Genomic DNA, 26,750 nt, shown 5'->3' with positions numbered 1-26,750 from the left:
TGTTAAAAACTTTAAGCTATTAACCTGGATAGTCCCAGCTACTCAGGGGCTGAGGTGCGGGTGTCCCTTGAGTACAGCACACGGCTCTGCCTTCGGCCTCATGACTCCTCACAGGCAGGAGCGCATCAACCATCTCCACCTAAGCCTTTGCAGATGAATTCTCACTTAATGAAACTTTTAAAACTCCATGCCTACAAGTGCCTGTGGTTAGTCAAAGGTTCTCAGGACCTCAGTCAAAGGCTCTTTACTCTCACTGGAAACCGGTCATCACACAAGGCCTGGAAGAACAGAGAGAGACCCTCGTACTCATTACTCTAACCTTTTAGTTTGCTGAGAAGAAAACAAGTCCAGGAAGGTTATGGGACTTCTCTGGGGTCACAGAGCTAGTTTCGTCCTAACGGCGGAAGAGAGGCGTGCCGTAACTCCAGTAATGACTCCACAGGTAGTGGGACAGCAAGTGACATTTATTTTCTTCTTTGTACTGCTTTTGGTATGTGTTGCTTTTTATAATTCTGTATGCTTTACTTTTAGAATTAGACAAAAGAACTCCTTGTTCATTTTAAAGATACCACAATCAGGCTGGGTGCAGTGGCTCACGCCTATAATCCCAGCACTTTGGGAGGCCGAGGTGAGTGGATCACCTGAGGTCAGGAGTTTGAGACCAGCCTGGCCAACATGGTGAAACCCCCGTCTCTACTGAAAATACAAAAATTAGCCGTGCATGGTGGTGGGCACCTGTAATCCCAGCTACTTGGGAGGCTGAGGCAGGAGAATCGCTTGAATCCAGGAGAGAAAGGTTGCAGTGAGCCGAGATCACGCCATTGCACTCCAGCCTGGCAACAGAGCAAACCTCTGTCTTAAATAAATAAATAAAGATATCACAATCAATCAACTGCAGTGACAGGCCTGATGCAAGTCACAATTTTTGCATTCAGACAGGTAGAGTAAGCGCAAGCCATAGTCGGTACACGCCAAGTCAGATGATCCTAGAAGTCTTTCTTTTAAATAAAAATAAGGAAAAACTGGAAAGACATACACATCAACAATTTAAAAGCTGCAACAACCAGTAGAATTATGGGAAATTTTTATTTCTTCTACTTTCTTGACTATCCTGTTAAACTTTATTAGATGCCTACTTTCGAGACAAGGAAAGTACTTTAAACCCACTATGAATGCAAATGTGCTTGACACATCAAGGTACCTGCAGCTGCGCACACCTTCTCCTGGGTCAGAGACTGCAGGCTTTGTACTGGGGCAGGCCTCGGAGCTCTGTGCACAGTAGGTTTTGTTGTTTTTTTTGAGACGGAGTCTCGCTCTGTCGCCCAGCCTGGAGTGCAGTGGCGCGATCTCAGCTCACTGCAAGCTCCGCCTCCCGGGTTCACGCCATTCTCCTGCCTCAGCCTCCTGAGCAGCTGGGACTACAGGCGCCCGCCACCACGCCCAGCTAATTTTTTGTATTTTTTTGTATTTTAAGTAGAGACTTCACCGTGTTTGCCAGGATGGTCTCAATCTCCTGACATCGTGATCCGCCCGCCTCAGCCTCCCAAGGTGCTGGGATTACAGGCATGAGCCACCATGCCTGGCTGACACAGTAGGCTTTTAACAAATACTCAAGAAATCGCAGTTCTTAGGCATTTAAGGAACAGAGTTGGAACAAAATCAAGATTCAAAATTATTTCTCTAAGCCTTCTTTGGACCACAGTCTACAAAGAGAGATTTATTGGGGAAGTAGGCTGTCAGAACTTTAATGGTTCTGAAATCACCGAAAATGATGTAACTGGAACACTTTCATTTTACAAGATTACAGTGTTATGTTTTCTAAAGAAACTGTCATTTGCCTTCTGAACTAGAAACAGGGATTTGTAAAATAATGTGCAATGATGGTGTGGAAAACTAACCAGCAGCACTCCTGAAACGCTGCCTTCGTGTTCCCCTGGGACTGCTCACCTCACCCCAAAACTATTTCTACTGCCCTCCCCTTCCATGCTACAACTAGTCTCCAAAGGTAGTTTTCTCGACTAACAAAGCAAACAGATCATATGAACGGACATCAGACTTTCTTAGGAGATTTCTGAAAATTCTCTCTTCTGGGGGAATAAATTGTGAGCATTTCAATTCAAACATTCCTGAAAGAATAACCAGGCAACTGAAACACTCAGTGACTTAACTGTGGTGGGCTGGTCACTTCAAACTTAACAGAACAATAAAACATATACTACTTTATGGCCAAAAAAAAAAAAAAAAAAAAAAAAACTTTTTAAAACAATAAGTGTGGACAAAGTGTTATCACAGATGAAGAGATGAAGTTCCTGAAATTTAGGGTTTCATTTCTCAAGGGTCTCCTTTAAACAAACAAACAGTTATGATTTCAAAGTAGACATGTGCCTTTAACACCATTTTTAAAAGATACCAGCCCTAGCAAAGGTGTAGAAAAAACTTGTTCTCAAGCACTGTCCGTGGAAGAATTAGCAAAACATTTCTAGAAAACCTGTCACCGTCTTAAAAAAATTTAAACACATGTAGCAATTCTACTTCTAGGAACTTATCTATTTGCCAAGATATATATGCAAGGATCTTCCCTATAGGGTTGTGTATAAAGGAAAAATCAGACAGACTATGCCAGGAGCCCTCTGAAAGAGAAGAGTCAACTGTGGAGGGGGCACCTGTGAATGAATCCTGCAGAGCTGCTAACAGAGCAGACTTACACACACAACATGGTAAGGTTCCATGACACCACACACAGGGGATTACACACACCACATGGTAAGGTTCCATGACACCACACACAGGAGATTACACACACCACATGTAAGGTTCCATGACGCCACACACGGGATTACACACACAACATGGTAAGGTTCCATGACGCCGCACACTGGGGATTACACACACAACATGGTAAGGTTCCATGACGCCGCACACAGGGGATTACACACACAACATGGTAAGGTTCCATGACACCACGCACAGGGGATTACACACACAACATGGGAAGGTTCCATGACGCCATGCACAGGGGATTACACACACCACATGGTAAGGTTCCATGACGCCACACACAGGGGATTACACACACAACATGGTAAGGATCCTGGACGCCGCACACAGGGGATAACACACACAACATGGTAAGGTTCCATGACGCCGCACACACGGGATTACACACACAACATGGTAAGGTTCCATGACACCACGCACAGGGGATTACACACACAACATGGGAAGGTTCCATGACGCCACGCACAGGGGATTACACACACCACATGGTAAGGTTCCATGACACCACACACAGGGGATTACACACACAACATGGGAAGGTTCCATGACGCCACACACAGGGGATTACACACACAACATGGTAAGGATCCTGGACGCCACACACAGGGGATTACACACACAACATGGTAAGGTTCCATGACGCCGCACACAGGGGATTACACACACAACATGGTAAGGTTCCATGACACCACGCACAGGGGATTACACACACAACATGGGAAGGTTCCATGACGCCACGCACAGGGGATTACACACACCACATGGTAAGGTTCCATGACACCACGCACAGGGGATTACACACACAACATGGGAAGGTTCCATGACGCCACACACAGGGGATTACACACACAACATGGTAAGGATCCTGGACGCCACACACAGGGGATTACACACACAACATGGTAAGGTTCCATGACGCCGCACACAGGGGATTACACACACAACATGGTAAAGATCCATGACGCCGCACACAGGGACGCGGCAGGGGAGAGAGTGTAGAACACACGCACACCCCCAAGGAGTGGGAGCAGGGATGGCCCTCAAGACAAAGTGTCACAGGGCCCCCTCCAGAAGGGACGTGGGGCTGAGGCTGCAGGGGCGAGGGAAGGGAGGGGCCGACAGTGTTCACATCTCTAGGATTCAAACTTTTCATACGCAGCATGCATTACTTTTTCTTCTGCTTAAAGGAAAGAAAATAACTGGAGCAGCTTTTGGTTTTTGAAGAATAAAGAGAATAATATTTCACCTACTGTCCCACAGCTCTGTACCTGGGTGGTCAGGGCTCAGGTCTTCCACTGCAATCTGAACCACATCGGCCAGGTCGTGTTCCGACATCATCCAGAGCACAGGAGAGTGGCCGGTCAACACCAAAGAGTTCAACTCACAGTGGGGCTGGCTTTTGGTCACCTACCAAACAGAAGCAAAGGAGGAGGAGAGGACATTAACCATCGCTACACGTGAAATTATGAAAACCACGAGCCGAGCACGTGTATGCAAGAGGCCGCGAACATCTGTGGAGTTTTACATGCAGGGTTCTTCTTGCCTCAAACCCCTAAAAGGTTAGTTTCTTTGAAAATTAACAAATAGTTGAAAACGCCACCCGCTGCCTCTCTCCTTAACCACTGGACGAGCCACCCAGGGCCTCTCCGTTTCCACTGCGTTCCTCATGCCCTTCCAAAGCCACCTTCCCAACACTGGCTTGGAAACGTCCTCTCTCTCAGCCCAAGTCTCCAGTGGGGCCTGACTGCCTACAGCAAACGCTCTGTCGCTTCCTGCTCCCAAGGGGCCTCAGCCCTGCTACACTCACCACAACCCAGAAAGAAGCATCCCTTCCCACCCATACCACTGGTCTCCGTGGTGATACACCATCTCTCCTCCCAAGTCTCTCCCAGCTGCACGCTTCCATCTAGACTACAACCCATACTCCGTTTCTGCTACTCCACAGGCCTGGCGGAGTGGCAGCACCTCTGTTCTGCTTTCTTTCTGCTCTCAGGTTCTGTCCTGAGCCCGAGCAGCATCCTGCCACCATGACCAAGGAGGAAACATCTGTCCTGTCCACAACTGTGCTGTCCAGGGCGGGGCTGTCCCCGAGCCTCGCACAGTGTCTGAAACACAGGTCAGGGGCTTTCCTCCAGCTCCTGTGACACTCTGATTGGGCTTCAAGAGAACTTATTTTCCAAAGTAAAAATAAGGCTGCATCATTCAAACTATGGTCTATGGACACACAGATCCAAATATAGTACTGCAAAATAGGATGCCGTAGAAATGAGGAATGAATGTGACCATCATGTTTTTATCAGATTATACTTTATATTTTAATTATTGACACATAAATGGTATAAAGTAAACTGTCTTCCCTGAACTACACTACACACTTCCTGAGGGCAGAAACCCTGTGCCCAGCTCTGTACAGCACAGCGCCCTTCATCAGGAAGAGTCCGTTCACTGTCCCTAACCACAACCCCCATCGCAGAAGGAAAAGTAAGGTTTTCAGGTCACATGGTTTCAACTCTTGAGTCTATTCACAACTTCTGTTCATGGATAAGTCCCAACAGGAATGAAATTACATAAGCAGACCTCACCCGTGTCCTTCAATCCAATAAATAATGCAGTTCCTCCTCTCCTTTGTCTAGATTTAAATTTTATAGCTTAAATGGCAACTCTAGAATTTTTTTCTTTTTTCTTTCTTTCTTTCTTTTTTTTTTTTTTTGAGATGGAGTTTTGCTCTTGTTGCCCAGGCTGGAATGCAATGGCGCAATCTCGGCTTACCTCCACCTCCTGGGTTCAAGCAATTTTCCTGCCTCAGCTTCCTGAGTAGCTGGGATTACAGGCATGCACCACCACACCCAGCTAATTTTCTATTTTTAGTAGAGACGGGGTTTCTCCATGTTGGTCGGGTTGGTCTTGAACTCCCGACCTCAGGTGATCCGCCTGCCTCGGCCTCCCAAGGTGCTGGGATTACAGGCATGAGCCAGCGCGCCCGGCCTCAGCTCTAGAATTTCTTGGGGATAACAATTTGTGGAAGAAGGAGCCAAGTGCTGTCTTAAATATTCCTTTATAGAGTAAAGGCAATATTTTTCATAAATGTCTGATCAAATATACGATCAATAAAATAGCAAAGGTGTTTTTATTCCCACATTATAACTTTACAGAAGATTAGATGAACTGAGGAAACATCAATTAACTGTCCTTAACAAAAAAAAAAGAGCTGATGACAAATAACTGGAGGGGAAGACACAAAGCCTCAGAGGCACAAGCGCTGAACCTCTAAAAAGTCCAGCTGGGAAAGACGGAATGAGACAGATGTTTAATCTCCCTAAATCCTCCCATACAGACACACAAAGCTCCAAGGACAGCAAAACCAAAATCCAAGTCAACACCGACAACAGAATGAGGTGACAGCATATTCCTCAAGAACCCCAAACACAAGCAAATGGGGACACTGGAAGCCACAAAGTCAGCATGGCACACGGGCATAGGATGGAGGAAGCAAAGGGAAGCAGGAGCCGGGCCGAGAGCAGCAGCTGCTGGATCCACCAGGAGAACTACACAGGGGCCTGCAGGGCTGATCCAGAGGCCAGAGTGTTCTGGACCCCAGGCCCTCTCAAAATGCATTATCCAAAGCTCCCTTTTAGGCCAAATACATTGAAAAGAAACGGCTTGGAATTGAACACAAAATGTGCAGGGCATGGAAACTAGAGACAAAGGAACATGAAAGCTAATTAAAGGTGGGAGGGGAGAACAGAGCCTAGAGAGCTGAGAAAAGAAGCTGCTGCATTTTTAAAACTTCCTATAAACAACACAGGAAAGAACCCAAAACACTGAAATTAGAGAAACGATTCTAAACCAAGCCTCCCTTCTGAGCATTCAGAAAAGCAAAAGTCATATAAAAATGAGCAACAGAAACTACTGAGGCCAAATATCATGCAAAAATAATGTATTTCTTAAAAGAGTAAGAAGCAAAATAACATCACTGCAGACAATGAAAACATTCTAGAAACATATGTCCCCCAAAAAGGCGAAAACTAAAAAGAAAAAAAAAAACTATATCCTGATAATTCAAAACAAACTGAAATACATTAAACATATAACACACATTAACCAGAAACCAGCATTAGAAAAACTCAGAAACAAGGTGCTAGAACTCAGAATATATTAGAAACAAAAGAAAAAATAACTTCAGAAATGAAGACTAAACTAGAAGATCTTAGAACAAATAAACATAATGGTGCCTTAAGAAAAACAAAATGACAAAATTTTCAAGAATAAAAAAGAAATGAAAGAGATGAAAAAAGCTCAAGAAAAAGTAGCACATAAGACAGGAAAAGAAGACCCAACATATGTATAATAGGAGATGCTAAAGATGAAAACTGGCCAGGCACAGTGGCTCATGCCTGTAATCCCAATACTTTGGGAGGCTAAGGCAGGAGGATCATTTGAGGTTGGTAGCTCAAGAGCAGCCTGGGCGTGTACTGAGACCCTGACTCCATAAAATATTTTTTAAATTAACTGGGTACAGTGGCACCTGCCTGTGGTCCCTGCTACTCAGGAGGCTGAGGTGGGAAAATCACTTGAGCCTGGGAGGGCAAGGCTGTGGCAAGCTGTGATCGCACCACTACACTCCACCCTGGACAACAGAACGAGACCCTGTCTCGAAAAAAGGAAAACTAAAGCAATGAAATGGAATACTAAAAACTGTAATTCAAGAAAGCTCTCCAGAAAACAGGACGGAGGGTGCTTGAAACTACTCGTTAAAACACTACAACCTAGGGGAAAAAAAACAAAAACAAAACCACCAACACCAAGACACAACACCAAGATACAACACCAAGACACAACACCAAGATACAGCCCAATAAAAACACTATTTAAAGAAAAATTTTTTAGCCATCCAAGCAAAAGACTAGGTGACTTATAACGGAAAGAAAATTAGATTATCAAACTCCAACAGAAAAAAAAAAGGATTAACGTATTTAAGACACACAAGGAAAGAAATGTGAGCCAAGAATTTTATATCCAGACAAAATTACTTTCAAGTATAAAGGCAGCATCCAGTCCTCAGAGAACAGTATTCCCAAAAATTCCCTCCTGAAGGCACTGGCAACAAACAAGCTTTGGAAAACAGAAAACCAAACCACTGGAGAGGCATTGGGAAGAGCGGCTAGTGGAGCACCCTATCTCCACGCAGGACTGAGACAGAGGAGATGAAGGAACAGCATGCAAGGCTATGTGCTAAACGCAGACACAATGTAACTGCTTGAAACTGGGAGGAATTGGGAGTACATATAAAAAACAAATGTAACAACTTTCAAAAACAAAAACCAATGTTACAATGTTCACAATATTCAGTGGCCATAAGGAGTGGTAGAGTTCTTTCTGAGCAATTTTCAAAAACTAACAAAAACAAATGTTACAATGTTCATTCAGTGGCCCTAAGAAGTGGTAGAGTTCTTTTTTTTTTTTTTTGAGATGCAGTCTCACTCTGTTGCCCAGGCTGGAGTGCAGTGGCAGGATCTCGGCTCACTGAAACCTCCGCCTCCCGGGTTCAAGCGATTCTCCAGCCTCAGCCTCCCGAGTAGCTGTGATTATAGGTGCCCACCAGCACACCTGGCTACTTTTTGTATTTTAGTAGAGACGGGGTTTCACTCTGTGGCCAGGCTGGTCTCAAACTCCCGACCTCAGGTGATTCGCCCACCTCAGCCTCCCAAAGTGCTGGGATGACAGGCCGAGCCACCGCGCCCGGCCGGTAGAGTTATGTCTGTGGACGCCTTGCCTTGTGTGCAATTCTGTCATCCCTGATGCCCTTGTGAATAAGAAAAGCAGACTATCAACAACGGTAACAACTTCACTGGGTTGAAAGGGAAATATTTTTAAATTCATGAGTTCATAATATTATTAAGCCTTTAATTTGTTTAATGGTAATAAAAAGAAAAAATCAAGCATTTATTCTGCCTTTCTATACAAATCACATCACTGAAAAACCAAATCATAAGCAATAGAATGTTTCTCTGTATAAAAGCATTCTAACAAAAGAACAGTCATCGTTTTGCAATCCCTGATGAATTAAGAATCTAGGTAACAGAGTTACCATCAGAAAAAGAAAAACACACACTATCTGCCTCATTAATGAAGAATTCAACACCGTCTATGTGGGAGGCTCCCCTACCGAACAAACAAAAATGCTGAATCTAATTAAGCTTCTAGAATCCTAACATTTCCTAAGTGACGGGATATACAGAGGCCAGAAGAACATGCTAAACTATACCACAGAAATGCAAATAGGAAAATCAAAGCAAGACTAGGAAACTCACATCTGTCATCCCAGCACTTTGGAAGGCCAAGGCGGGTGGATCACCTGTCAGCCTGGCCAACATGGCAAAACCCCATCTCTACTAAAAATACAAAAATTAGCAGGGTATGGTGGCACATGCCTGTAATCCCAGCTACTAAGGAGGCTGAGAAAGGAGAATCGCTTAAACCCGGGAGGCGGAGGTTGCAGTGAGCTGAGACTGTGCCACTGCACTCCAGCCTGAGTGACAGAGCAAGACTCTGTCAAAAAAAAAAAAAAAAGACCAATCAACCTAATCAAAAATGAGCATAAGGAAATGAAAATGAATTCACAGAAAAACAAGTTGTGTAAAGATAGTCAGGCCAGGCGTGGTGGCTCATGCCTGTAATCCAGCACTTTGGGAGGCTAAGGTGGGTGGATGAAGAGGTCAGGTGTTCGAGACCAGCCTAGCCAACATGGTGAAAGCCCGTCTCTACTAAAGATACAAAAAATTAGACAGGGATGGCGGCGCGTGCCTGTAATCCCAGCTACTGAGGAGGCTGAGGCAGGAGAATCGCTTGAACTGGGGAGGCAGAGGTTGCAGTGAGCTGAGATCACGCCATTGCACTCCACACTGGGTGACAGGGTGAGACTCTGTCTCAAAAAAAAAAAAAAAAAAAAAGTCAATCTCGATGTGTAATCTTTTTAAAACAATTTAAACGAGACACCATTTTCCACCAATCAGATTGGCAAAAATCACAAAATATGACACACTTCGCCAGAAGATATCAGAAAACATGGCTGTTGCACTTTTGCTGGGGGTGTAAATGGGTACAACCTCTTTGAAGGGCAATAGCTATCAAAATGCTAAATGGCCACAGCCCTTAACCTGGCCATGCCCCACACAGCATTCAGCCAGCACAGACATTCACATATGTGTGCAAAGACCTACATACAAAAAACAAAACAAAACAAAACAAAAAAACAACGTAAGTCATTGTTTTTAGCAGCAAAAGAATGGATGTCAGCATTGCACAGCTAAGAATGGAATATACCACGCAGCTTCAGGAGTCAACAAGAGCCCCTGAAAAGCGGCTCCCAAGGTGCAGGATCCCGTGAATATCAACTGGGCAGGGCAGCGTGGACGAGGGCAGTGCAGCCGACATGCTTTATTTTTAAGAAGTATGTCAGATATGCACAGAATATTTCCAGGTTAAGATATACGAGACCTACAACAGCCTGGGGCATGGGTGAAAAGGAAGTTATTTTTCACTTTTCATCCTCTAATAATATTTCCATTTTTATCCTGTGCATTTATCACTTTTTCAAAAAGAAAAAGAAGTATACTTTTAAAAAATGATCGGACAGGAAAATATGCAGATCTAAGCTGTGGGGGGAGGGTCCATTCCAACTCCACCTACGCACGCTCATGTTCTTCAAACACTGGTGCTAGGATCAACACTGGGATCTTGCTCAGCCTTCGGAGCTGCTCCACGGAAGCAGAAGCCACAAGGCCTGACTGAGGGGCCCTGTCAGGCCCAACTAGCATGAAACTTATGTGGTGACGCTAAGCCTGCGTCCTCTGAAGAGGATCTTTCAGCTCAGAGTCGTTGGTAGTCAGCCTGAAGATCAAAGCTACATGTCATCAATACAGCCTTCTTTTTTCCAGAGTAAGAACCAGAAGCAAAGATTATTAAAGGGATAAACTAAACTTTTTCTTTTCTTTTTTTTTTTTTTTTTTTTTGAGACAGAGTTTCACTCTTGTTGCCCAGGCTGGAGTGCAATGGCACGATCTCAGCTCACCGCAACCTCCGCCTCCTGGGTTCAAGTGATTCTCCTGCCTCAGTCTCCTGAGTAGCTGAGACTACAGGTGCACACCACCATGCCCGGCTAATTTTGTATTTTTAGTAGAGATGGGGTTTCACCATGTTGGGTCAGGCTGGTCTTGAACTCCTGGCCTCAGGTGATCCACCCACCTCGGTCTCCCAAAGTGCTGGGATTATAGGGGTGAGCCACTGCACCCAGCCAACTAAATTTCCTAATGAAACCAGTAGTCTTCAGTCAAAAGCCACCCAGCCAACCTTGGCATTGGTGCATTTAAAATGTTTTGGGGTCACAGATTGCTTTCAGAACCTTAAAAAAAAAAAAAAAGGCAAAAAAACTGTAGAACCTCTTCTGGCCAGGCGTGGTGGCTCACGCCTGTAATCCCAGTACTTTGGGAGGCCAAGGCGGGCAGATCATGAGGTCAAGAGTTCGAGACCAGCCTAACCAACATGGTGAAATGCTGTCTCTACTAAAAATACAAAAATTAGCAGGGCATGGTGGCACACGCCCTGTATTCCCAGCTACTTGGGAGGCTGAGGCAGCAGAATCACTTGAACCCAGGAGGTGGAGGCTGCAGTGAGCCAAGATTACACCACTGCACTCCAGCCCGGGCGACAGAGTGAGACTCCATCTCAAAAAAAAAAAAAAAAAAAAAATTAACTGGGTGTGGTGGGGCATGCCTGTAATCCCAGCTACTTGGGAGGCCAAGGCAGTAGAATCACTTGCACCCAGGAGGCAGAGTTTGCGGTGAGCTGAGATAGTGCCACTACACTCCAGCCTCAGTGACAGAGCGAGATCTGTCTCAAAAAAACAAATCAAAAACCAAAAAACAATAAAATAAAATAAAATGTACAATTAAATTATTATTGACGGCCGGGTGTGGTGGCTCACATTTGTAATCCCAGCACTTCGGGAGGAGGAGGTAGGTGGATCACCTGAGGTCAGAGTTGGAGAGCAGCCTGGCTAACAGGGTGAAACCCCGTCTCTACTAAAAATACAAAAAAAAAAAAAAAAAAAAAAAAAAAAAAGAACCTTTTCCAGGAAAAAGTACAGACAGACAAAACTTTGCAAAGTTTCTGAGGCTCCCCTAATCCCAGAGAGTCCTAGCTGCCGGTGCCAGTACCTGCTCTCCCCAGAGCTCACGGAAGAGCCCATGACAGCTAGGGGTGCGGGGCATCAGACACGGACTTCCCTTCCCAGCGTGTCCCACAGCAGCCCCCTGGGAAACCTCCTTCAGGGGCCCTGGCCTCTGGCCTTGTCCCTTCTTCCGTGCTCCTCCTCCCGCTGGTGCCAGGCGTGGAAGGAGGCAGAAGGAGCTAGTGCGGAGGAGCAAAGCCCTGGAAGGAAGGAGCCCAGGCCCCTCCCGTCCAGGGAGCTGCCACACCGGCCCAGGCTGCCTGCCTCAGACTTCCTCAAAGCAAAGGAAAATAAGCAACTACCTGGTTCAAAACAGGGTATTCTGGAGCCCACCACGTGCAGCCAGACTAAACCCAAGGACATGCCCTGAGGCCCTTCCACAAACAGCCCCGGGTCCAGAGAGTCCAGGTTAAACTCCTGCCTCTCTTAAGGGGCCAGTGGAAATAGTTTTAAATGCCCAATTCAAGCTTTTTGCTAGTTTCTAAAAGCTCTGCAAGTGGCTTCAGAGAATGCTCTGAACTCACCATAAAATCCTGAATCCTAACCTCTTCCAAATGAGGACACCACACATTATTCCAGTTGTTTACTCAAAACGCCTCTGTTGCCAGGATCAAGAGTCATTTAAAATTCTGCTAACAGTAAAGATTTCAATAGAAAAAACTAGGGCAACAAGCCCAAGAAAACTGGAACACAGCAATGCCTGTGGTTGCTATTTTGGCAAATTAAATTTGCCATTTCTCAGAAGTCCTGGGGATAGTCCAGTCTTAATACAATAAAACAGCTGGACTGAGACTAATGCTCAAGCAAGCCTCTTACTCTGACGACTATTCAGAACCCTACCAAGTCCACCAAGAGATGCAGGGCTCAGGGCGCATATGGGAAAGCAGGGCCTACAGCCCGGAGTAACACCCTGAATGTACAGTAGAACAGGAGTGGTGAAGAATCCATGCCCATCCAGATTGCCAGACACCACCAAGTCATTCACATGGATGAGACTGATTTAATTACATGAACCAAAATGGAAAGATCTCCAGAATATGATAGCAAAAGGAAGGCATACAAATGGAAAGTTGCACAGTGGTGCGGATGATATGATCCCAATTCTGCTTCCTAAACATGGTGTCCACATGTGGTCATCTGTCCACGTGTGCCAACACATCCAAGACAGCTGGGGATGACAAACAGCAAACCTCAGGCTACCCAGAGCAGGGATGCTCCAACTGCACGAGCCCCACTCTCCTGTCCACTCCACCCTCCTGGACTGCTGAGCTTTCCATAGGCCTTATTCCTTAGGCCTTACTTATTTATTACCTGTGAAACTGTTTCTACAACAAAGTGATGTGTCTACACGCAAGGCCAACTACATCAAATCTTGATAAACTTTACAGAACCATCTTTAACCCGGCCTTAAATCCACTTCTCAGCCACCAAGGCATGGGGACCCACACATCCGGGCAGGGATGGGGAGAGAATCCACATCCAATCAACCTCAGGTGCGCCTGATGCTGCAAGCCCCGCCCAGCCCCGCCCAGCCCCGCCCAGCCATGCGAACACTCCCCTGCTCCTGGACCCTCTGCGCCTCGGGCTTAGTGGGTGATCCTGCTCTCCTCCCTCTCACTTCCCAAGAATGCCCACTCCTGCCTCCTCGGGCATGTGCCCCACACCCAGTCAGCATCCCTCCCTGGTCCCTCAGCATCACCCTCGCACACCCTTCCCCCACGGTGCTGCCCTCCCTCCTGCCCCTCCAGCCCCAGCCCCATTTCTCTGTTCCCTTTCAGATAAAATTCCTCAGAAGCCCCGCCTGTACTTGCAGTCTCCATTTTCGGTGCTCACATCCCCTCCAGATCCCACTGGGCTGTCACTCAGTTACTCCCCCAAAACTGCTCCAGCCCAGATACTGCCCCCATTCTCCCCACCACAGGGCCTGACGGGGCTCATTCCGGCTCCTCCCCACGCTGTCCTCCCTGCCTGGCCCCCACTCCTCTGTCTCTCTGCTGGTCCCACATCCACTTCCTGACTTGAGGATGCATGCCCAGGGCACGGCCCTGGAACCTTTGCTCAGTCAGCACTGACCCAGCGGCTCATCAGTCTGCGGCTTCAGATACATCTCCACGCCAATGGCGCCGATCACCCTGCGAGCTCAGACCTCGCACATGAACTCCAGGCCTCACACCACACCACCTACTAGGCGTCTCCCCTAAGGGGTCGTCTCAATTCTAATACGTCCAAACTGAGCTCCTGGCACCCACCCCAAACCAACCTGCTTCTTCCACACTTTCCACCTCAATTTAAGGCAACACCTGCTTCCCAGATGCTCAGGCCAAAACCTCAGTCCTCCTGGGTTCTCCTCTCCTTCACCCTGATCCGGCCTCGTATTCCCAGCCCGTCACTCCCAACCTGGACCCAGGCCGCCCCTCAGACCTGGCTCACATACGGCCGTCTCACTGTCACCTGCACCTCTGCTGTGATCACGATAAAGAGCGCTCAAGGCGTCACATAAAAACACATGCCAGGCTATGCCCCTCATCTGCTCTAAGCCCTCCGAGGGCTTCCCATCTCACGGGCCCTCTGCAGCCCCTGGGGCTCTCCTCCCCGCCACGCTCACTTGGCCCCTGCATTTGGGCCTCCCCATGCTCCTCAGGGATACACCCAGCTCGGGGTCCTACCACGGAGCTGGCCACCCCTGCACGCCTCCTGGACGCCTCGGCAACGGTGACCTGCACAGCAGCCTTTCCTGCTCTACTGTCTGACTTACTACACATCTGAAAGGTTTCTCTTGCTTAGTGTCTCCTGCTAGAAGGTGAGCTTCACAAGGGCAGGAACTGGCATGGCTGTGTTCTCAGCCGGGCACCGGGCCTGGCCCGCACCGCATGCAGTCAATACGTCTGTGATGAGTCCAGTGAGAACACACCACTGACGTCATTCCCCAACGCACAATGATGAATGTCAGAAATGCTATTTAAAAACCATGGATTAAGGTTTTCAAAGTGTGTTGTGCCCATGTCCTGATTTCAATAAGGACTGTGCTATAATTAAGTTACTAATCTAACTACTCAGTTCATGAATGTGGAATCAGGGTGATTGACACATCTGATGAACAGTGCCCATCCACTGTCAGCAAAGGCTAATGGCAGCTGGTCATCAGGTGAAACGGACAGCTGCAAAGGTATTTCATTTTGCTATTACTATTTCAAAAATATTGGACACCCATAAAACAAAACCACAAAGCCATTAAAAGAGGACTAAAAGGAAACCCACTGTAACTGGGCAGAAAACTTGGCTTTAACAGTCAAAGTTAAAAAACAAACTGCTATAGATTATCAGTATCACATGAAAAACAGCAGCAAGAAAAGTCAAGCCAGGCTTCCTGTGTTTAACACTAGGGCTTCCTTCAACACCAGGATCTTCTCTGTCGCTACCTAAGCCGCATCACATGCATCATTAGGGGTGTCACAACGTAACGGGTTTTTTCCCGTCAGTATTTTTAGGGCAGACATTCTTCATAGAGCTGTTTCTTCCATCAACCCTTAAGAAAAGTCCTAAGGCTGCATCTGATTTAGATGCAGTCATTTCCACAGGAAGTGGAACAATATAGCCCAGATGTGTCACCTCCCAGAGCGGGGCTCTGACGTGGTGTGAATCACAGCACCTACCCGTGATCAGATACACGCAGAGCGGCCAGTCTAAAAAGATGCGTTCCACAGCCATAGATACTCCTTACATGTCTTGAAGGGGCCTACCTCACTTTACAGACGTCAAAAATATGAACTGAGTATATTCCCTGCTGTAAAAAGTTAGCACAGGGCCTGGCCTGCACTGCACTTGGGAACTGAGGGTGGGGAACGCCCAGAACAATAAGCTCACAGTGCGTGCGACCAGGGAGAGAAGATGCTTGAGACAGTAAAGTGACAAGAAGGGACCACGGCCACCAAGCTCCCAGCCCGTCCCCAGATCGTCCTGGCGCCCTTCTCCTCAGATGGCTTCCGTGTGGAGACTCCCAGGCCACCTGAGTTGGAATGGCAAGTCCAAAGAGCCATAAAAATTAGGACAGGAACTCCCACTTAAAGACGAGACTAAGTGGTACCTGGTAAAAAGCTAAATCTCCCGAAACGAGGAAACTGCTAAGAAATTAATCATTCCATTTAGTCAAATCCTCTCGGGATTTAAGTCTAGAAAGGAAGAAATAATGAGAAAGGCAGGATTAACTGACATGAAGAAGTCAACTTTTATTAAACTGAGACATGTGAAAAAGTCTCAGCTTACTTCTTTTGCCCAATATCAGTCTGAAGTGGAACGTACAAGAATGAGATGGGAAATAACCGGAAAGAAAACTATAAATGACTGATCGGATGCTAGATAGGCGGGAAATCAGAAAGAAGCAAGAACACTTCTCCCGAAGGCTCCCACTTACTCTTGGGGTCATTCAGGCAACACTGCTTTTTCTTTAAGATGGCCTCCCAAATGTGTGCTTGCGGGGGAAAGGGAGGAAAAATTCAAATTTGTAAGTAAGTGGTCAAATTCCAAACCTGAATATATTAGCATGCATAATTTCACCTGAGCATGCATAATTTCCAGGGACACATCTTAAGAAGCGTCTAGGCTCTAAGGCAGTAATTCTGACTTTCTGGCCTCAGGGTCCTCTTCACCATTCTAAAGCTACTGAGGGTCCTGAAGAGCTTGCACTTGTATAGAGTCTACCTATCAATATTTACCATATTTGAAACTAGAACAATAAATGTTTGAATATTTGTTAATTCATGTAAAAATCATACAAATTAACACATTACATATTAACGCTGTCTTACTCCATTTTCTGTTGCTATAACTGAATATCTGAGACTGGTAATTTGTTACATAAAGGAAAGAAATGTGCCTTTATTTTTTTTTTTTTTTTTTTGAGACCAAGTCTCGCTCTGTAGCCCAGACTGGAGTGCAGTGGCATGATCTCGGCTCACTGCAACCTCCACCTCCCGGGTTCAAGTGATTCTCCTGCCTCAGCCTCCAGAGTAGCTGGGATTACAGGTGCACACCACTGCACCAGGCTAATTTTTTGTATTTTTAGTAGAGACAGCGTTTCACCATGTTGGCAGGCTGGTCTTGAACTCCAGATCTCAGGTAATCCACCCGCCTCATCCTCCCAAAGTGCTGGGATTACAGGCATGAGCCACTGCGCCCAGCCTAAGAAATGTATCTCTTATAGTTCAGGAGGCTGAGAAGTCCAAGGTCCAGGGGCCCCATCTGAGGAGTGCCTTCCTGCTGGTGGGGATATGAGAGACACCCAAACTGGCTTTTATAACAGACCCCCTGTCATGATCACTAACCCACCACGAAGAGAGCCCATTAGTCTATAAATGCACTGAACGCATTCCTGAGGGCTGAGCCCTCATGATCCAATCACCTCTTAATACTGTGACACTGGGGACCAGCTTTCAACAGGAGTTTCAAAGGGGACAAACATTCATGGTAGATACAAAACATGTTTTATGAAAAATACTATAGCTTCCAAAGAACAACAAAACCTTAGTGAGAAGAGGGATAATATTGTTTTACATTTTTACAAATCTCCAATGCCCGGCTTAATTGAAAACAACTAGAGTTTCCTATCTGCTTCCACCTGTGGTCTGCTCCGATACGTTGTTTTGGTCGATGCATATGACAAAAACGCAGCCTCACCAGGGGAAGTAGCTCACGCCTGTAATCCCAGCACTTTGGGAGGCCCGGGGAGGGGGGGGCAGATTCTGTGAGTCCAGGAGTTCGAGACCAACCCGGGCAACACGGCAAAACCCTGTCTCTACAAAAAGTACGAAAAAAATTAAATAAAATGCAGCCTTACAAGGAGATGCAGTTACACAAGGGAAAAGTATTTTAATAGGCTCTTCAGATAATTATGGAGATTCTTCTTTAACACCACACCAAAATGCAACAAGTGTGTTTTATTTTTCCTTAAAGGCTGTTTGCAATATGGAATCTGAACTGTATCCAGGAGCTTCTGCACTTTATGGCTTTAAAATCCATTGGCTTGACTTGTACTCTAAATGGATCTTTTACCCAGGCATGATCCCGCATCGACCATCTGGAAAATGTTGCTTCACCGAGTTAGGCAGCTCTTGCAAATGTTGTTCAGTCTGTAATATTAAAAGCATACGGTTCATCAGCATTAGCACTGGCATCTTATTTACTGGGAGCTCTCGGGCTCACGGTAGCAGAGACAAACTTTCCAAAACTCCAACTTCACTTGACGGCTCAAATCTTATCCCTGGCAACAAACACTGTTAGTTGACTTCTTTGAGGTGACAGGCTAACTTCACTCGTTTAGTAAGAGATGTCAGTAACCTGTAAATTATTTTTCTATAGTGTTCCATGAAAAGAGCAGCTAGTTCAACTACAACTCAAATAATCCCTCAGCAACCACCCAACTTCAAAATACAACGAAAGTGCTTTCCGTGGACTTGCCATTTTATCAGAGCAGAATCACTGATTTCGTGAAACAGCTCATCTGCTGAGTTGGCCGGGGCACACCCAACACTGTGCCATGAACTGCTGTCATGCGTCTTGTTAGCAACGGGAGAAACTGGGTACCAGGCACAAGGGCACTCCCTATGCTATCTCTGCCACATATGTATACATCTCAAAATGTTCCAAAATAGAAGGTTTGCAAATAAGTATGTCTTTAGGATAAAAATAACAAAACCCTGCCAATACACGATGTGCCCCACCTGCTACCACCAAATCCTTGCCTGCCAAACTCTTTAAGCACGTTCCAAACCCTCACCCAAGCCCATCCTCAAGTGTGGCTCTTCCCAAGAGCTGCTGAATCCCAAGCAAGCCATCTAGGTCCAGATCCACCATCAGACTGAAATTCATCTCCCAGGTGTCAGACAAGAGCCCCACAAGCAAGCTCCTGACTGCGTGGGCACCTGCACTCGGCCAGTGTTTCGCATCTCCCCTCCCTGTGGCCATCCTCACGGTCCGCGGGGCCTCTGCTCTGCTCCAGAAGCCCCCAGAAGGTGGGCAGGGGGTTTGGCTGGTGTGCATGAGGGCCAGCCCCCAGTGAAGGTGCCCCTGGGGACCGTCTCCCAGGGTGGGGGTAGAAGGTGCCGGGGACACCTGTCACCCCCAGGTCTCCATCTCCTGCCTTGACCTCTCACCGGCACTTTCTTCAGTCCAGGGTTTAAACCCCATCTAGGCCATGGTCACTCGGATCAGCCATCCCACTCGGATCAGCCATCCCAGCACTTCCACAGCTGAACCCACCTCACTTCCCTGTTATCTTTCTCCCCAAGAATACTACCAGGAGTCCCGGCCACCTCCCTGCGGCCCCACCCTCATCGCCCTGCTCTCGCCCTTCTGCATCCCGAGGCTCCTCCCTCTCTGACTCCCCCTCGGCCCACCCCCTCACCCGGGACCTGGGCTCTCGAGTACCCTGGCACCCATCACTCTGAAGGGTGGCATCGCCCCTCTGCCACACACACTCCGATCTGGCCGTCTCTTTGCCCCCAATGCTCCATGCGTCCCTCCCAAAACCACAGGGGCTGCAGCAGGAAGACCGTGGCCGCTAAGCCCTTCTGTGGCTGAGGCCAGCGCTGTTCCTCCAGGGGGCCTCCTCCCCGGAGAGCCTGCTAGTACCAAGCCTGGTCAGCCGCCTCCCTCGCAAGCAGCCTCACACCTCAGCTCCTCTGTGCAGGGCCCAGGCCTCTCCCCATCCAGCCACTGCCTCTCTACACAACCTCGTCTTATTCCTTCCCAGGGCAAACACACTCTAGGTCAGGGGGTGGCACGTGAGGGCCCACAACCCAGCTCAGCTCTCCACCTGCTTCTATGCAGCCTGTGAGCCAGGAATGGGTTTTACATTTTAAAACAGAAAAATAACAAAAGAACAATATTTCATGATGAGAAAATTACATAAAACTCAAATGTCAGCGTCCACAAACAAGGTGCCTGCTTCTCAGCCCAACAGCAGAGTCGAGCGGCTTCACAGTGGCACGAGACATCCCACGCCCCACACAGCCAGAAACACTTACACTCTGACCCTCACAGAAAAGCGTGCCATCCCGTCCTGGGCCTCTGGGATCCATCAGTGAACTCCACAAAGATCTCCACCCCTGTGGGCATGCACGGTGTCACCACCCAGTCCCCAGTGTACGTGCCAACATCATGCTGAGGTTGCTCCCCTCACTCCCAAGGCGCCGCAAGGTTCTCCCTCCCCCATGAGAATTCTCTATGTCTGCAAAGGATGGATCCCGAAGCCTCCACGCATTCTGGGCCTTCCCCTCTGCAAACACTGCTGGGCTGTGAGTTTGTGCCGCTGAGCTCACTGGTGGGTTTTCTACTGTGAGGTTATTAGTCTGATCTCCATTGAGATTAAAATCAACTTGGATGAGAGGCCACATGTTCAATTACAGTCACCCCTAAGCAAGTGGCTTAAGGGGAATAGTTTTTGTTTGTTTTTTCTTGAGACAGGGTCTCACTCTGCTGCCCAGGCTGGAGTGCAGTGGTGCAATCATGGCTCACTGCAGCCCCGCAGCCTCCAATTCCCGGGCTCAAGTGATCCTCCAGTTTCCACTTCCCAGAGCGCTGGGAGCTTTGGGCCACCATGCCTGGCCCAGTGGATGGCCTTTTAAAAAGTGCTTTATACACTACATCCAGAGTTACCCAAATTCAGTCAAATGCTGTGCATAACCACCCGCTAGTAGACACGCATCACAGAAGAGTGGTTTCCACGCTCTCGACTGGGGCCTACAATGATAAGTTCATACACGCATCACTGCAAGTTTCCTGAGTCGATACCTACCCGTTAGCCACTCCGAGCCATGCTCCTTTTATCCAACGCATGCTCCATTTTATCCAGTATTCTTAACACTGGCCGTGGCCCACTCAACTGATTTGGGTTCAGACCCAAAGTGTGAAAAATAATGCCCTCAAAATAAGACCAATGTCAGTTTCTAGGGACTCAGAGTTCAAGAACATGAGGGAACGTGGCACAAACGACCAAGGACCACCACCTAACACGACCTACACCACAAAGAGGAGAGCCAGAAATTATAAGACAACAGGCCAATTATTGCAAACTGTGTTTGCCCACTGACAGTCACAACTGTTGGCTGGAAAACAGGGCACCCAGCCTTCTAAAAACACTTAGGGTGTGAACTTTCTCAATCTCAGGGACGCCTTTCGGCACAAAACGCAGACTGGCAGCGGCAGCACTCTGCTCAGGGACCCACCGCCAGCTCCCACCGACACAAGAGCTGAGCTCACTTGAGGATACGTGGTGGCAGGGGTTGTCCGCATCCTGGCCACCACCGCCCACAGAGCTTGCAGCATGCCATGATGACAGCAGGGACCGTGGCCCAATCCCCCCCGCGTCATCTGGTGAAAGGTGAAGGCGTTCTGCCATATTTACGGGAAGCGCATTCACACCGGCAAGGAAATGCCAAGCGCGCACCCAGTTCTCCCTCCCGGCTCCATCCAAACGCGTTTCTACTTTCAGAAAGATTAAGCTTTGCTTCCAGATATTTGATGACTTTTCATCTCAAGGGAAAAGGAAAATCACTACAGGCCACAACGGCCTTCTCTCAGACACAGAAGGTAACTGGTCATTAGCGAAAGGTTTGTCAGTGCAGGGCCCTGCGGGAGGCCTCCGTGGGCTTGCCTCGAAACCGCCCCAGGTCTCCTGACGGGACTCCACACCAGCCCACCCGGTCCACACAGGATCTGGTCTCAACCACGACAGAATGTGGACACAGACGAGCAGAGGGGAGGTGACTGCAGCCAATACACACCCCCGCTCCATTCTGCCCAGCCTTCCTCAGGTGTTTCACTGCAGCCTCCTCTCAGCCTTTCACCTCCTCGGCCGCCTCTGCTCCATGTGTCCTTCCACAGCTCCCACGCTGTAAGCTGGCAACCTGTGGGTTCCGACTGGAGCACCGCGCCATCCTCCACCACCACTGACCCCTTCCCCAGAGAGACACCTCCCATGGGAGCAGCGAGTCGTGGAGTCTGCTCCACCGTGGACGCTGACGATCCAGAATGTTTAATCAAATTGGACGGTTCTTGACGAAGTGTAGACGCGAAGGATGCAGAGTGGTTCTTTCCAACAGGAATCAAGTTCATGTGACTTCACAGTATCTCGGCACACCATCTGCTGGCAGCTTAGGAGTTAACACTTCCTGCACATTTTAACCAAAGACACTCACAGGATTCTGCCACGGAGGCCCCGGGGTGCTCCTCTCTCTGAGACTTACGGCACCCCTGAGAGGGGGCTTCTGGGACAGCACTTCATCCTCTGCACGGGGGTCAGGATGGAGGGTGGGGGAGAGTGTTTCTCTACTTCCTGAGGATGGAGACATCGTCTCTTCCAAAGGGGCGGGCAGAGTGGAGTCTTGTACAACAGACAAAGGGGAGTCCCAGGCGAGCCCACCGGGACGTGCAGAGGCGGAAACCTGAGCTTGCCTACGACTACAACCAAAGCAGGCTGAGCTTGCCTATGATTACAACCAAAGCAGGCGGCTCTGCAGGCTGGGAAGGCCCCGTACCAATCACTCGCCTCATTCTTCTCCTGCAGGGGCTGAAGGGCCCCCGGTGCAGCTGAGAACAAAACAAGTGTAGCTTTTTCAGAGCAAATTGCAAGTGTGTGATTCCACCCAATACTGTTTTCAACTTCCCGAAACTCCTCCCCACGGCCCCCAGGCCCCCAAAGTTCCGGATGGTTCAGAGCACTTCTGCTGACCAAGTCAAATGATGTCACGCTTTCACCACCATCACCCGTGTGAAGAGAAAATACAGATGTTTATCTACCTCAGGCACAGGGAGGGCCTTCTAAAGCTTTCATCTCATTCTCATTCAAACCCTCAAATTGACTTTCCCCAAGAAGTCTTTCCTTCAAAATGAGGAAATGTTTAGTTTCTCTAGATTGCAGTGGCTAAACTGGTGCTGAGTTACAGTCATTTTCAAGTCAGCCTTGCGACGCCATGTCATGTCAATCACTTAATCGTGTAACTGGAGTTTTTGGGATTTGTACAGTATCATTGCAGACGAGGAACCCAAAGGCTAACAAACCTGATGGGGGAGCTGCAAGACCACTGAGGCCCACTGCCCAGCACCTGTGCCTGGAGCCCCCAACCCCCTACGCCCTCACCTCCCTCGAGGTTGTGGGAAGGCCTTCCGTGTGGACCAGGGTGCACACATATCACCTGGCCACCTGCCTGCAGGAAATTCTGAGCCTCCCTGTCTTTCAAGACCTGGACACTCGAGAGGCACTGGCCAGGACTGTGGTGAGCATCCCTCAGTTTGGGTGCAGCATTTTCTCATGATGAGACTGCATTTCTGGCAACACTGCCAGAGAAGTGATGTGTCTCACTGGGTCCTTGGTGTCAACGTCTTATGACTGATGGTGTTACCCCGATCACTTGCTTCACACAGTATCTGCTGGGTTTTTCCACCGAGAGGCTACAGTTTTATTTTTCCCTTTGTGACGTGTATCTTGGGGGAGATACTTCGTGACTATGTAAATATCACAGACAGAAGGACATTAAGGAGACATGGCAGCCACACGCACCAGTGTGGGGTCCTGGAGGGGATCCCGAAACAGCAAGGACACTGGTACAAAACCGAAGTTCGAATAAGGTCTGTCATTTAGGCAATAATGCTGTGAACTTTCTGGCGTTTATATGGATGCCTGGTTACATAAGACGTCAACATTAGGGGAAGCAGATGAAGACAACAGGGAAGCTCAGTGAAATATTTTTTGCATCTTTTCTGTAAAGTCAAAAACTACCTGAAAATTAAAAGCTGACCAAGCTGCAGTCTGATTCTGCACGAGAACCTGGGTGGGGCCTGAAAGTGTGCATTTCTCACCAATACCCAAGTGATGCTGATGGACACAGCTGGCCCCTGGACGCTTGGCTGGCAAGGCTCTGGCAGACAGAGCCCACCGCACTACACACAACTTCCCAGTGACAGTCAGCCACCATGTAGCAAGATCATGCTCCCAGTACGCTCACCACTGCTTCACTGCAGGCCCTCCTGGACCCCAGCAGGGCAGACGGCCCGCTTGGCACACTGATCCAGCGAGGAGCCAAAGTCAGGGTCTTTGCTACCACACGGGTCTGCCGGGCCTTGCCCAGGTACGCCGGCAGCCCTCCCAGGCCACAGGGCCAGAGCCACCAGCCCATGCTGCAATTCAGAGGCGGCTGTGGAACGGTGGCTTGGCACCTCACCCCACTGACTGTGGGCAATTACCAAGGCCACAAGGAAGCAGGAAGGTGGAGTGAATAGAACAGGCTTGCAAATTCCTGCTCAAGGGGAGTGACTGGCCGCACGGGTGACCTCCTCTCACCCCATTATCATCATCTTTAATAGGGTGTTATCAACCCACAAGAAAGAACACACTCCTGACAGATGCAGAGGACCCGATCGGGGCAGAGGGAAAGCACCGGGGGCACAGGCGTGGGGCTCCAAGCCTCGCAGAGCCCTGCAGGCAGGCCAAACCCGCACCTGCCAAGTCGGTCCCGCACAGGAGAGCTAACTCCCCCACCGCCAGCAAAGGGGCCTTCCTAGAGAAGCGGAACAGCCCAGAGAAAATATCTGCAAGTTGGTGCTCCAGGTCCCACGGTGACAGGCTCCCAATCACCCGAGGGGAAACTGGACTCTTTCAAAAGCACCCCACAGACCTGGGGCTCTCTGCCAGCTTCCTCCTGCCTCAGACAACAGTAAATATCAGTATTTGAGGAGGACTTGCCATACAGAGGAAGAAGCCAACACTTTTTTTAAGTGACATTAGTGGAAACAAGAAATTAGAACAAAGGAGAGCTGGGAAGAATCCTTATTAGTTTCCTTAGAGTCATGGAGATGAGGCACTTGTGTAACAATAAGCTACTATGAAAAAGAAACAAGACAAATACATGCTTGGACATTAAAAATTTGATTGTGAAGACATATTAAAGCCCTCTCCCAGAAATGAGAATAAACAAGACACAGAAGGAAGGATAAAGACTCAACTCCAGGGCTCCACCTAGGACGTCCATCACAAACAGGAACTCCTAAGACAGAAGAGCAGAGCTGGAGAGGAAGAACTTCTCAGACAGAACAAGGGAACTTCCCAGAGCTGAAGGACAAAGCACCAGAGTCAGAGTCCCCGGCGTAGGAATCCACACACCTCAGCACACACAAGGGTAAAACATCATTAACACCAAAGAGAAGATCCAAGAGCGTTCAGGGAGGGAGAGGGGTCTCCACAAGGAGGAAGAGCACTTGCCAGAGGTTCCTGTGGAAACGAACAGAGCCAAGATGAAAACATTCCTGAACACACCCAGCCACAGAAGAAAGGAAAGTATCAGGCTCGCTCGTGTGCAGGCTATAACCCATCCAGACGAGAAGGACAGGGGCTGAAGGAGGAAGGGGACGTAACACTATCCTTGAGAATTTAAAACAATGTAAGGAGTCGATGGGAACAGAAAGGGCCAAGAGAAAAGCCATGACTAACAGAAAAATCCACGCTGTACAGGAAGGGTCACACTCAATTTGTCCGTGAAGAGAACAGTATTTGCATAGGCCTAACACAGACAGTCCAGGGGATAGAAGAGGTGGGATATGACAGAAGGGCTCCATCACCCCATCGTAACAGAAAGACAAGGCTATGTAATACAAAATATCAGCTTAGAGCTAGGTGCAGTCACTCACACCGGTATTAACGGCTACTAAGGAGGCTGAGGATCACTTGAGCTCAGGAGTTCGAGTAAGGCCTGGGCAACATCGGGGGATCCTATCTCAAGAAAAACATAAAAAGGATCAGCTTACTCAGAGCTGTGGAGAATGACCTAAAGAAACCACTCAAGATGTAAACCTCTTTGAAGAACGGGGCTGAGAGGTGGGGCAGGGGACCACTGCTTTTCATTTTAAGTCTTTCATTGACGTTCCTATTGTATACATTATATGGATTAAAATACTAAATATATGGGCTTTTTTTTTAAGAACATAGGCTTCAGACAGACTGAATTCGAACCCTGGCTCTGTAAATCTGAGCAAGTCCCTTAGTGTCTGCGGGCCTAGTCACCTCATCTGTAAAGTGGGGGCAGCCTCTGCCTCCCGGGTCATGATGAAGCACCCGAGATGTTGAGCTGCCCCCACGCAGCGTGGAATCACAAATGGAAGCTCTTTTTTAAAAAGATTAAAGCCCCAGGCTGGACAACAAGGCAAAACCCCCTCTCTACGAAAAATACAAAAATTAGCCAGGGGTGGTGGCATCTGTGGTCCGAGCTACTCAGGAGGCTGCGGTGGGAGGATCACTTGAGCCAGGGAGGCTGAGGCTGCTGTGAGCCAAGATCACGATACTGCATTCCAGTCTCGGGGACAGAGTGAAACCCTATCTCCAAAAAAATAAAAATATTAACGCCAATGATGACAGAATCCAACATCGCAAGATTATGTTCTTATTTTAATCGCCAGACACGGGAAGTGGACCCACATACAGAATTTTACCGCGTTTTGGTGTTTTCTTCTAGCACTGGATATCTGCGAGCTGCGTGTTAAATGACCAGATCCAGTTTTTATTTGACGTTTCCTGAGCTTACTCAGAACCACTCACTACTCCAAGTTATTTTTCTGTCCCCTAAGAACTTCCAGCTAAAAGTGGACCCTACAACTGCCTCCTCTTATCAATTATTTACTGTAGTGCGAGTTCCAGCATCGCCATCAGGCCCTGGAGTACATTCCTGGGCAGAACAGGCAACTCCAAACAGGGCAATTA

At 48.2% G+C, this 26,750-nt stretch overlaps 1 protein-coding gene across 41 annotated transcripts in view; it reads right to left on the bottom strand.

Annotated features, from left to right (window-relative positions):
* Positions 1–26,750, bottom strand: part of BANP (BTG3 associated nuclear protein) — a 129,308-nt gene that overhangs the window by 99,247 nt on the left and 3,311 nt on the right. For 9 of the 41 annotated variants that reach the window (XM_016930341.4, XM_016930340.4, XM_016930351.4 and 6 more), the window contains exons 2-3: positions 18,056–18,132; positions 4,029–4,185 (exon numbers count right to left, since the gene is read on the bottom strand). The exons of 3 other annotated variants lie outside the window; for them this stretch is intronic. In XM_016930341.4, the coding sequence (XP_016785830.2) occupies positions 4,029–4,185; positions 18,056–18,073 (175 nt within the window). In that variant the 5' untranslated portion in view covers positions 18,074–18,132. Of the gene's footprint in view, positions 1–24; positions 279–4,024; positions 4,186–18,055; positions 18,133–21,786; positions 26,746–26,750 lie in introns of those variants that run through there. 29 more of the 41 variants (XM_054668558.2, XM_016930348.4, XM_016930347.4 and 26 more) reach the window with 8 other exon arrangements.

This window comes from Pan troglodytes, chromosome 18 (assembly GCF_028858775.2).
Source record: "Pan troglodytes isolate AG18354 chromosome 18, NHGRI_mPanTro3-v2.0_pri, whole genome shotgun sequence".
Taxonomy (NCBI): domain Eukaryota; kingdom Metazoa; phylum Chordata; class Mammalia; order Primates; family Hominidae; genus Pan; species Pan troglodytes.
This window is presented reverse-complemented; position numbering and strand designations above follow the sequence as displayed.